Here is a 12,544-nt window from a genome sequence, read left to right as displayed (position 1 = left end):
AGAGAGTGTTGGTTCGCCCTTCAAACCGGATGAAACTCGATATTCATATTCTTCTTCGATTCAAATGAGCATAGAAGCTGGTGAGGAGAGGAAGCTTCTCTTGCCTGCATTTGGCGTCGAAATGAAAATGAATGAAAACTGACAACAGAGACACGGCAAGAAAAATGAGAAATAGTGGTGAAGAACGATGATGAAAAAGCAGGGAATTTATTATTTTTAGTACTATTTGTAGAGAATTCGAAAAGCAAAACGGAAGGAAGAGGAGGGGGGAGGATGGTCAAGGATTTGTTGGGTCTCACGGTTCGAAGAAGGCTAGCTCAGTGAGTCAAACATCATTGTTCTGCTTTTATGGAAGTTTTCACGAAATGACGCGTTTTTTCTTTCCGAAGAATTATGAAAATCTCAAAAATTAACTGACTAATTGTTCAAAATTTTAAAATTTATATGTCGGTTCACATCAAACTTTAAAAGTTTTCAGCTAGACAATCTTGAATAAACTAGAATCACATCACAGACAAGAGATTCAAAAAGTACTGTAACTGATAATCCGACTACTAAAAATGGTATTCTCATTAAACTTTTAAAATACAATTCAGAAGTTTAAGAATAATAATTTTCAACATCCAGCAGTGAAAAACCTGATTGTAATTGCCTAAATCGAAAATTAGGAGTCACTGATCATTTTTTTCTGAAAATCGCTTTGAAAAAATAATCAGCTTCGTGAATAGCCTGTCGTTGATAATAATGAACTATTCTTGAACGGAAAGTTTTTTTTTAATTCAAAAACTGTATTTCTTTGAGTATCATTGAGATCATTTCCAGACAAAATGTAGATCCGGATGCTCCCAACGAATCAGTAAATTTTTTTAAATTCAAAAGTAGTCATTAATTTTCTAAAAATTTCAGATTAAAAAAAATCTAGAATTGAAACCAACAACTAATAATAACCGTTGTTTAGTCTGAAACTTGATAATTTTTTTACTAAAACGCCTAAAACATTCATAAACAGTATGATTAGCATGAAAGATCAACAGAATCTCCCATACTAATTTTTAAAAGTATATCCGAAGATTCATCGAAAATTACAGTATCCATTGATTCAGATCCATACCCAGTCTATTTTTCAAAGAAAACAGTCCAAAAACGAAAAAAACTCACACAGCCAAATCGGTTTTAACAACTCCGGAGAATCCTCCAGAAGTCCCTTTTCCACTGGGAACACGTTTCGGTGGTTGCCTTCTTGCAGGTGGACTTCCAACCGAATGATCTGCTGGATTGACTTGAATTGGAGCAGGTCTTGACTCTTTTCGTTCCATTGGTGGAGAACATGAAAAGCTCGGCTGGATTTTTGCATGTTTTGTGCTGGCAGGAGGACCGGGGACTGTCGTTTGTGGAACACTTCCATTCTTCTCTTTCTTCTTTCCACGCCCCACCATGCCTCTCACCATTGCACGCATTCTGGAGACTTGATGTCAGAAGACGTCACCTCGTGCCACGTGGCATATCTCTGATGACGTGGTGATGGAATATAGGATCTTGTATTTTTTGGGAAGATTCTTCTTCTCACTCAGTGGAAAAGGACGGGGGACGGGGGTGAGAGGAGCACAAAACTAGACGGCCTTGGTGTCTCCTGGCCGGGGTTTGTGGAAACGAGATCAGAGAGTACACTGAAAAAAGAGACCGAGAGACGAAACGGAGAAAAAAGTGGGCGTGGCCTATTTGGAGCAGTAGATAGAAGAAGAGAAGAAGATGGAGACAAACGGAGAGATGGAAAAAGAGAAGGGATGAGGATGGGGTGGGTCTCGGAAATATTGGGAAGTGGTGGTGGTGGAAGTCGGTCTCCCGGATGTGTCCGGTTGGCTGCGTTCACACCTTTCCTGCATAATTTCCATCTTTCACCCCACTTTTGAGTCCTTTTTGACCCTACTTCTCGGCTTAAAAACAACAGACGTTTCATCTGTGTTTAGACTAGAGGCTTCGAATCTCTTCCAGCTGCAAATCTCAGTGAGGTTGTCGTCGATCACCAAACATACGCATCAGAATCCAACTTCTTCTCTATCGATGAAGAGTTATCTCTATTGCTGCTCTAACAAAAAGAGTCTAACAACGATCAGTCATCAGCATCATATATCGTGGTTGCTAGGAAGTACCAGATACAGTAGATCAATCTGATATTCTTCGTTTTCAGTGTCATATTCAAAGCCATCTTTCCTAATATTCCACAGTTGCATACCGTATCCTTATTGGGAACACCTGTATTTCCAATAGATAATCATTGCACTCCATCCGAACACCTGATCGACATATGTGTCCCCTCCAGAGAGCAAGGCGCCATCTGTTATGCTTTCTGCTCCTGCGGCTCTGCCTGCTGATGTTATGTTGTGTTGATTTGATTTCCGACAAAAATTTTTACAACCTTCGAGTCTCTCTTTTCACATTTTTCCCGAAAACATGTATTTCCATTCTCTCGTCACAAAGTTATCGTTTTCCTCTGGTCCCGTGCTAATTGGTTCTCTTAGATTTGATAAAACATGTGTCTGTGGTTGCTCTCGGAGCTCAGACTTCTCAACGAAGCTCAACGAAGAAAAGAGACATCCGTCAATTTGTCAACACGATGTGGCTGGGTGGGAAAAAAAGAAAAAGAAGAAGAAGAAGATGAACACCCTTTTTTCACTTCTCAGCCTTCTTCTTTTTTGATGGAGAAGAATGAAAAATGACGGAAAGAAGAGAAGAAGAAGGACCACAATTCATAGTTGATTCTTTTTCTTTCCGCTTGGCACTTTTCTCGGAAGAAGAGTAATTGTTATTTTAGATAATATATTGCATGAAATATAGGGGAAAACGCTGGATATGATTCATTAGATTATTCCGGAAGTTCGTAATCTTCACAATTGAGATCCAGCTAACTGACGCGTCCTATGACTCAAACGCACTTATAAACTGTCTAATTTATTTTCGAACATTTCCGAAGCAAATCGTAAGTCTTACTTAGTTTATCAAAAAATGGTTTGAAACACCTAAAGCCTTAATTTTCGAAAAAAGACTGAAATACAAGTTGCGAATCGACTATGAACCTTCTACACTGATTACCGTATTCTCTCAGCCAACAATACGGTTCGAAAATACTTTAAAAAAATTTCAATGAGAAATAAAGGGCAAGATAAACATTGATATCTCAAAATGTACAAAAACAGAAATTTCGAATTTTCCAGATTTTTCAAAAGTGCAGTTCTTGAACAACACAAGTCCAAAACAAGTCTTGAAAGATATCTCTCTGTCAATCGTTGTGTCCGGATGTCTAGACTACTAGGGTACTTCCTTATAACCCTCGTAACTTTTCTCTTAATGTTACCATAACTCTCTTTCAGATCAAAACCGATTTCTCATTTTCCCAACGGAGATTTTTGCACTTTTCTCTTTTTCAAAAAGTTCTCGAATACCCAATCCCATAAAATTTGATACACAAGTTTTGATACACTTTTTGTTTCTAAAACTGGTCAACTTTCTAACTTGAGTTCTTTTCTTTCTTCTCCCCTACCCTATATACCCACTCAAATCGCTTAAAATTCCCTTGGGTATAGTTTAAAAGAAGCAAGAGGACAGACACATAGACATAGTAGTAGATGTGTACAAACTAGGGAAACAAGAAGAAGGAGGGACCACTTGTGACACGAGAAATGGAACATGAGTTGTCTCGGATGAAGAAAAAACCAAAGAAAAATGGGAAGGAAATGAGGAAAAATGACAATTTATGGTCCTTTTCCAGACAAATGCTGGTAAAGGGACACAATTTTCAGACAAAAAGTTTTCCGAATTGGGAGAAAACGGAGAAAACTGAAGCATACTGTGTAGACATGATCACGAAGATATCAAAATGAACCGAAATATATTTAGAAAGAAGAGAATAATCCGAACATTTCAGAAATTCAAACACTCTGATCTCAATAATTTCCGGTTTTCCGGCTGATAACTTAAAAGAGTTCCTTCCGTTTTGATGAGGTTCACACTGTTTTCCCAATCAACAAGATTCATGATCCGTGAGAAATGTCGCAAATATCACATCCAAAATTTTGTAATTGGGTGTTCTCATGAAAACAAAAAAAACAAGGAAAAACAGAAAGAAGTAGTTTGGAAAACTAATAAATCAGTAAGTCGATTGAGTGAGAAAATGAGGTGGAACGGGGCAGAAGAGGATCTCTAAGCGATGCAATCAACAAAGTAATACGAGATGATTTTTGAGTTTTTTGATTCTGATGACAGCTGATTTTTATTTTTCAACATTTTCAGCTTTTCAGTTTTTTTCTGGAAAAAGGTGGGGAAATAGTTGGAAAAAAGACGAATACAGTTATCGTGTTCTGAAGATGTATCTAGGTTTATTGAGGACTAGATCAATTTTAAGATCCCAAAAACTCAGGCAAATTTTGATAACAACAAGAAAACTGAATTTCAGATAATTTTCAGAAAAGCGAAACTTGTAAGCAAATAAATAAATATGGTCAAAGCACACAAGATCAAGCGGAAGTTCCAATTTTCAACTGCTTCGTCTAACTCTGTCTGGAGAGAAGAAGCCAATTCGAGAGTTCCCAAATAAATTGAATTCTCAATTTCTTCTTGCGTAGATTCTTTATCAAAGGCTTTTTTTACGAAATTATTGTTATCTACAGATATGGTATGTTCATTTGCAAGTTTCGGAAAAAAGGCTTTGTAGATTTCTCATTGAAGCTCTCATTGTGAATTAAAACTGTGTTGCTTCCCTATTTGGATCCCTTATTGACCGTTATTTTCCAGTCAAACTGTACTGATGTATCTTCAAATTCTCAACAACTCCTAACACATTTTCCCAGAACTATCACATGCTTCTGTTGACTATCCCATCCAAAAATAGTACATATTTGTATCTTTTTGACATTTTTATGTTCTGTTTCTCAGTTGTTTATGTTTATAAATCTTGTCCGCACAGCTTCCCGACCGCCCGTCCGCCTAGACCCGCCCGTCCGAAAATGGGACACAAAATTGAGCATAAAACTGGTCAGAAATAGTATACATTTTTAGAGAGAATTCGAATTTTGTGGTGTTAGTCGAGAATATAGTTTACGCTTCGTTTGAAGTCAGATTCAGTGGGAAGAGGGGCAAATTTGAGGGGTCCGGCTTATGACAGAATGCACTCTTTTCTACGAAAATAGTTGTGGAAAACGGGTAATTCGATTTAAATTGCAGATGATTTCGTCATGATTATGTGTTGTACTTTTTTTCTCTTCTCCATATTCTTTGTAAAAGATAAAAGAGTAGAAATCGGGGTTCGGTGTAGAGGGAAACGGTAACTCAAATATATATATATGTTATAATATTGTAGAAAAAAGTAGAGAACGTTTCCAGTATCAACCGAAAATAGTATTAATTAACTAAAATAGCGTTGTCAGAAAAGACTGGATTTTTAGCAAAAAATCTAGAATATTACAGTCTCATAATTACTATCACTAATTTAAGTAGAAATCTAGAGATTTAGTTCCAAAAATATTGCTACATCCATCTATTTCATTAAGATTATGTAGAACTTTCAAATTTTGAAGAAACAGAGAGAAAGTTACAAAAATAAACTTTAAAATTGGGATCAAATGAACTCATGATTGTGATGATGATACAAAAGAGGAAAAGCATACATCAAAGAAAAAGATGAAGGAATCGGAGAGGAATAGAGAAAGAAAGAAGATGGAAAAAAGATGAATCAGTTCCGATGAATGATCAATTTTAGAGCCCCGACGGAAATATACAGGCGGGGAGAGAGAAAGAAGAGATGCGAAATGTTTTGGTGGTTTCGAACGGAAAAGCATGAATATAAATAGACGGTGATTGGTACAAAACGTGGATTTTGACGGATCAATCAAAACATTTTAAGGTTGAAAATCAAATTCTGATAGATGCACATAAAACTAAACCCAACTGACTCATAGAATAAACCAAAAAGGTTTTTTCCTGTTTTAATACGGCAGATAACTTTTGAAGTTCCCAAAAACTGTTGAAAACAACGTCCAACTAGCTTGATGTGACTAGAAAATAATTCAGAAGAGCACATATTGTTTGCAAAAAGAAAAGAAGAAACATTTTGAACATCCTGTGACTTTTTCATGTTTTACATGGAACATCTGGAGAGAAAAAAACAAAGCATGGAACAAAAATATAACATTTTCAAAGCTCTACGCTGGCCAGAAGATAAATTTTAGCTCTCTTATTTTTCCGAAGATGTTGCTAACATGAGTGATAAATCAGAGAAAAACAAATGAAATTCAGAAATAAGGAAGAAAAATATAGGAGCGAAATGATGATGGATCAAATAAAGAGAAGAAGAATAAGACGAAGGAAATATAAAGCGTTGAGAGAATAAAAAGAAGAAAAAGCACTTGTGAATCTAGAAATCCCGAAGAAAAAGTAGAAGGAGAAGACATCTGATATGGGGCCAAAGAAGAAGAAAAAGTAGGAAGAAGGGGTTCTTTTAGACCGATGGAATGACCAGTAGAAAATAGAAACACTCTTTGACACTATACTATTTGGATACAACTTAAAAAAAATGATATTGGTAGAAAAGTCACGACTTTTATGGAAAATCTGGACTGTAGCCACTGAAATGAGGACTGTAAACTCGTCTTTTTAAATGAAAGGATTTCAGCTTTCCAAGGTCATTCCTTTGAAAATGTTTCAAAAAAAGTGATGATTGAGTTCCGCAAAATATTAAATAAAACTATGACAACTTTCCTGACTACAGTTGCCTAATTTGGTTCTTTTCCTAACCTTTCCGAGTACCGTCTCTACCTAAGAACTAAAAAACCTCTAAAGTCAAAAAGTCTACATTTTGAAAATAAATCCTCTCGATCTATGTTTGTCTTCCAGATAGAAAATACTTTCGAGAAACAAAAAATCCCAAAAATAGAAAAACGAAGAGAAAAGAAGATATAAATGACACTTGATACGTTCCAAAATAAAGGAGCAGGAGCAACAAAAAATGGAATACACCAGTACTTGGTGCATGTGCTTTTTAGACATTGATCATGATTTTTTGGAAGAAAAAATGAAAGAACGAGCAGGCGGAGGTGTGTTTCATAGTTTGGCTTCATGATTGGACATTTTTATGACCGGTTTTCAGAGAAAATAGTAGGAATGGACGGAAGAAATTGTATACAGAGTCGTACAAAACCTGGATAAGACTTGAGAAAAACTTGAATAATTCTTAAAAAGTTATTGGAATGAATGTTTGAATGAATTTCCTTTTAAAAACAAATGGAATGGAAGATAAAAGACGACATCATTTGTTCTCCATGTTTTCTCTGATTCCAAATGATTTCTAAAACTAAGAAACTTGTGTTTCTATCCCAAAACATTGCGTGTTGTTTGCAGTTTGTCCCTCCTCTTTTAAGCGTCTTCCCCTTCTTCTTCTGATTCGTCTAACATCAGAATTAGAGGATAGTAGGGATGGAAATGGACCACCAGAAGGAATAGAAGAAGAAGACGTCAAAAAAGAGAAACACAAAGATTCTGGTGGTTCCGAATTAGTGAGGAATCTGCGGGAGCCCCCCAGAATTCAGTCGGCAATCCGAGAGGAGAGAGAAGCGAATTTAGGGAAATTTGCAAGAAACGGAAACCAATGACATCCGGACGAAAAGAGGGAGATACTTACTATTTGAGTATATAAAGACCACCGAGGAAGAGATTTAGTTTCAGGAATCAGATGTTCTCGCAGCGAAAATGGAATCAGACATGAAAAGATGTCCACAAAAAGTCTGAACATTCGAACTTTGTTGAGCATCAATGTTTGTAAAGATCAGAATAAATTTAATCTTGAAAGTTTGCTCGGATAGTTTAATTATGCCACTCAGCAGCTCAAGTAACAGAATTGCGGAAACTACAGAATTTTCCAACAATTTTTCACGAATCCATAAGTTCCCAACCTATTGTACCCCAGATAGTAGACAATGAAAGAAAACGAATGCATTCATAAATAGTACACCCACATTCCCAAAGAATGTTGCCAAAACTCTCTTTCTTCCCCTCTAGAAGAACCAGAATCCATGAAACATACCTCCATGGATGCTGCTTCCATCCGAGACGACATTCCTTATCGCGGCACCTTGCTCCTTCCTCGACATCCGTCAAATTCATTGATTCGACACGCATTTCACGAGAAATCGAACCGGAAGAGGAGCCACTGCCACCGCCAATCGGCATCTGTAAGTTATGAGATGATTGATTTGTAGCGATAACTTTGGGATAGAGTAAGGTAGTACTAGATGGAAAGTAATATATCTGTGGTCGGCGTGTATTAGTCTCAATAGTAGATCTCACGGCAATGTGTTCATTTTCTTGAAAAAGTCTTCTAGTTTTTGAGTCAATGGTGTTCATAATGTTTTGGAGATTAGCTGGTAGTGAATAATAACTGTATTATTGTCCCTGAAACCTATTTTAGGTTACATTCTAGCTACTTCGTTGAGAGTGAATACGGAAAAGTTCAGTAATGAAGACTACAAGTTCCAAACAGACTAAAAGAGGAAATGTTTCCTTTGGAACTCATGCATGTGACACTTTTCAATGATCACTAGAATCCATTCCATTTCTGTGCCCGGAAGTGAGACTATCAGACTTTTTGGTTCCAGCCGCATTCACTTATTCTAGGAGCGAAAATCAATAGAGAAGTAAAAACTCGCAATTGAGTAAAACGTTTGAAAATAAACTCAATGTTTCAAAATCCAGCAGAAAAAAGTCAATTTTTGGTGTCGGAGTCGATGACAGAGCTGGAGTCTCCGATCTCTAACTTTTGTCAAATTTCAACACAAGAAGAAAATGCATGGTTGAGTGGAGAAATGGAGCAGAAGCCAGTTGGATAGAAGAAGAAGAAAAGGAGCACAGATGTGTGGTATTCTCGGTTACAAATTGGAAAGTTTTGTTTCTCTTTTCCTACTCATCGTTAAAATTTCATGACTCAAGAGGAGGGACACTAGTTAGTTTTCACAGAAAAGACAAAGAATATTCACAGATTCTCTGAAAAAGTAGAAAGAAAGAGGGGTTCAGAACTAGGAACTATGGGGGTTTCAGGAAAACAACTAGGAGCATGATGTTTTATCTGGAAATGTTTGAACATGAATTTTCCGAGGTTAAAGAACCGAGAAAGCTTGAATGAATATGAGAATGCGTAGGCGCTTAACGTCACACTTTCGAGTTTGTCATAACATTCATGAAATACAGTATCCAATCGTTCCTGTATTAAGTCTCACAGATAAACGTGCAAACTGATCGAAACCTAAATGAACAGGGAAAACATCAAAAACTTCACAGAAATCGTGAATTTCTGAGAAGCTCACAAATTTTTGGGATTGTTATTGAAGTATGTCTAAAACTGGAGTGAGATTCTTTACAAAACAACAAACAAATAAGAGGAAGAATTCACCACGAAATACGTCAAAAAGGAGGGACCAACAAAAATAAAAAAGACAAGAAACAGAGAGTATGTGTGACATTTGAAAGGAACAATTGAGCACAAATTCGGTCTCTTTTTCCATCTTCTACGCCATCGCATACGTCTTCTTTGGTTTTCCTTCTTTCCACTGGTTTCCGATATATTTTTAATCCAAAAATCCGAAAAGCAAAGATGAAAAGAAATAGTAGAAGAAGGGAACGAATTCCGATATTTGTGGGAAACAGATTTCAAACGTTTATTCAAAAATGAAGTTGATGTAGTGGGGTTCCTACAGTAACCTGTCAACTGAACTTTGTTTACCGGAGTTCTTTCAAAATTTCTGTTTCGAAAAAAATAGATTGTGCATTCTGTCGCTAAAAATGTTATTGTATTAGTTTTGGCTAGCTAGAATTTGCTATTATTATCACAGGTCGTTTGAACTAAATAGGAGAAATTCCTCTTGTGAGAGAGGTAACATAAGATTCCAATCAGTGAAAAAGTCTGTAGAACTCCAAAATTGTGAACAAGCTAACCAGAACCTCGAAGCACACATGTAGACATTTTTCAAAAAGATTCAGAACTCGGAAAGTCTTCTTCTTCTCCGCCTTTTTTCTTCGAAGAGTTTAGTGTTGAAAAAGTGTGGCTCCTACGCTGGAGTTTGCGTGTGCCAGCACATCTCTGGAGGACCATTCAATTCATATTTGACAAAAGATGCCCAATGCTCTTTTTCTCCTCCTCCTACTCTATTCGTTCGCACCCATTATTTACTAGTCTCCAGATAATTGTCACTTTTTTCGGAAAGTGGAAAAATTGGACAAAATTTTATGATGTACCAAAAAGTTTTCGAAATTTTTCGGAACGTTTTTTTTCGTCTAATGTGGTTGGGAGAGTGGTGGTGAAGTGGTTTCTGAGAGAAGAAGTAGTGATGGGCGAGACTAATAAATGTTCAGAAATTTGTTGTTTTTTTTTTCATTTCTGCACATCTTGGGAAAGTCTGAAACTGTCAGGGAGCTCAAACACTAAATGGGAGGAATATCTTTGAGCCTGAGGGGTCTTCATAATGCAGGTAAAAGAAGGAAAAGGGTGAGTGAGGGTGGAAGACCACCCAACCTGTCACATATATATCCGAGTGTCCGGATGTCCTTGTCACACAAAAAGTCATATTCATATCAAGGAGCGCATATTGGACAAAAGTCGAAGTTACCTTTTTCTCTTTTTTCTTAAATAATCCATTTTTTATAACAGGTTTTCCAAAGTTTGAAGTGTTCAAGTTGATTGCAGATTTGCATTTTTTGACCATCATTTCAGAAGGAATTGGAATATAAAGAGAATATTTGAGTTGTTTGAAACAAAAATGGATGGAATTTTGGAAGAAGACCAATAGGAATTCATGAGGAAGAGGGTGAGAAACGGAAGAAAAAACGGATGATGAAAATTAAATTAATAACATTTCTAGGGATGAATGTGTAGATGGCAGACTATCTGTTGAATTGCAGACAAATTAGAATCTTTCAATTTATTGGTTCATGTCAATTCACACTTGGCAGTCAAATCGTTTTTCATCTCAAATACTCGTTACGATTTGAGAAAATTTCCAAAACACCACAGACCACTCCGAAAGGAAAACAGAAAAATTAATATTCTCTTCACGAAAAAAAAAAACAAAAACTCTGAAAAAGAACTCACTCTGTATGATGGACGAATGTTGTTGTAGGTTCGATTGACGGCCGTTGTTGATTGACACACCTGGAAATTTGAGAATTGAAATGGGAGAAAAAAACGAAAGGTGGCAGAAATTTTATATTTAAAGTGTGGAGTTTGGGAGGTTGAATTTGTAAAATTGTTAGAATTTTCGTTTCGAACATTATTCCAAAGGAAAAAGTACAAAATAATAGGAAACATGTGACCAATATGAAAGAGACCTTTTCGGAATGGTCGTCAGTCAGAAATGATCTCAAAGGATTAACTTTTCCCCTTTTTCCTCATAGTTTTTGATTTTTGTTTCGAATTTTTTTGTTTTACTTGTTCTTTGTTTTTTCTCAATTTTTTATCAGGAATTATTTCATTCTTCAAATGTCTAAAACTTTTAATTGGTTATGTTGAATGTCGGTAAGTCTAGCAAAATAAACAACTAAAAATTAGTATCTTATAATAGCACAGGGAAGTTTCAAAAACTGCGCTCCGCCGAGATCCTATTAAAATGATTGTTATATCTCTTCGTCTCTTTATTCTATACTATATTTTTCAGTTTCGGTAGAGCGCATTGACAAAAGTCAGTGTCACGCTGATAGACAATGTCGTTAAATACTTTTGTTCACTCTCAAAGTTCACTGTCAAAAACGTTAAAACTCACTTTATAAGCAGCTGGATCTTCAGTTTTATCGAGTTTCTCGTACTCAACGAACGCTCCTTCTTCCTCATTTTCCGGTTTTTCGTTTTCATTTCCATATGCAGAATACTGTAATATGATTTAAATAGAAATCAATTTCCGTAAAACAATCCCTTTTTCGATGGACTCACCTCCGGATCATCAGTAACATCTTCGATGACCATTCGATGATTTGAATTGTTATTGTTGGAATTGTTGCCACCACGGTACGGATTGTTCACAGTGGACAACATCATCTGGAATAATTGAAAATGTAAATTGGTTTTTATTTGTTGGAAGACCATTATTTTCAATAGAATGGAAGGGAAATGAACACCCATTCAAATGGAGAAAAAATGGGAAGGAAATGGGGAAAAAACGAGGAAAATTGAGAGGAAGGAAGTGGTTTGTTCGAGTGTATGTAATTAGGAAAAAAGAAATGAAAAGAGAAAAGAAATGGAACGAAATGGATGAAAGGGTTCGGAATTGATCAGATGGATAATGAGACTCAAAAGTTGAAATATCATGAAATAGAATGTTTTTCAGATTCAAAACAGTTCTAACAAGAAAAATCATCTCCGACTGAATTCAAAATGCATACAGAATTCGCAAAGTCATTCATTCAAAAATTCAGGTCGATTAGTGGCGGTTTTGACAACACACGCTTCGGATTACGGTAGCTGACAGGTGACACACTACTTTTCGAAAAAAAAACAAAACTGGTTTCGATGGTT

General features: G+C 36.3%; 2 protein-coding genes across 2 annotated transcripts; both read right to left on the bottom strand.

Annotated features, from left to right (window-relative positions):
* Positions 1 to 1,154: 1,154 nt before the first annotated feature.
* GCK72_001429 (uncharacterized protein) lies at positions 1,155 to 1,457 on the bottom strand (the record flags this gene model as incomplete). The annotated part of the gene is made up of 1 exon (XM_053722963.1): positions 1,155 to 1,457. The coding sequence occupies one exon, from the start codon at positions 1,455 to 1,457 to the stop codon at positions 1,155 to 1,157; it is 303 nt and encodes a 100-aa protein (XP_053591608.1).
* Positions 1,458 to 7,230: 5,773 nt separating this feature from the next.
* On the bottom strand, positions 7,231 to 12,067 carry GCK72_001428 (uncharacterized protein; the record flags this gene model as incomplete). The annotated part of the gene is made up of 5 exons (XM_053722962.1): positions 7,231 to 7,336; positions 8,072 to 8,217; positions 11,129 to 11,188; positions 11,796 to 11,900; positions 11,963 to 12,067. 5 exons carry the CDS (start codon positions 12,065 to 12,067, stop codon positions 7,231 to 7,233), a joined length of 522 nt encoding a protein of 173 aa, XP_053591607.1.
* Between the last annotated feature and the right edge of the window lie 477 nt (positions 12,068 to 12,544).

Source organism: Caenorhabditis remanei, chromosome I (assembly GCF_010183535.1).
Source record: "Caenorhabditis remanei strain PX506 chromosome I, whole genome shotgun sequence".
In the NCBI taxonomy this organism is placed as follows: domain Eukaryota; kingdom Metazoa; phylum Nematoda; class Chromadorea; order Rhabditida; family Rhabditidae; genus Caenorhabditis; species Caenorhabditis remanei.
This window is presented reverse-complemented; position numbering and strand designations above follow the sequence as displayed.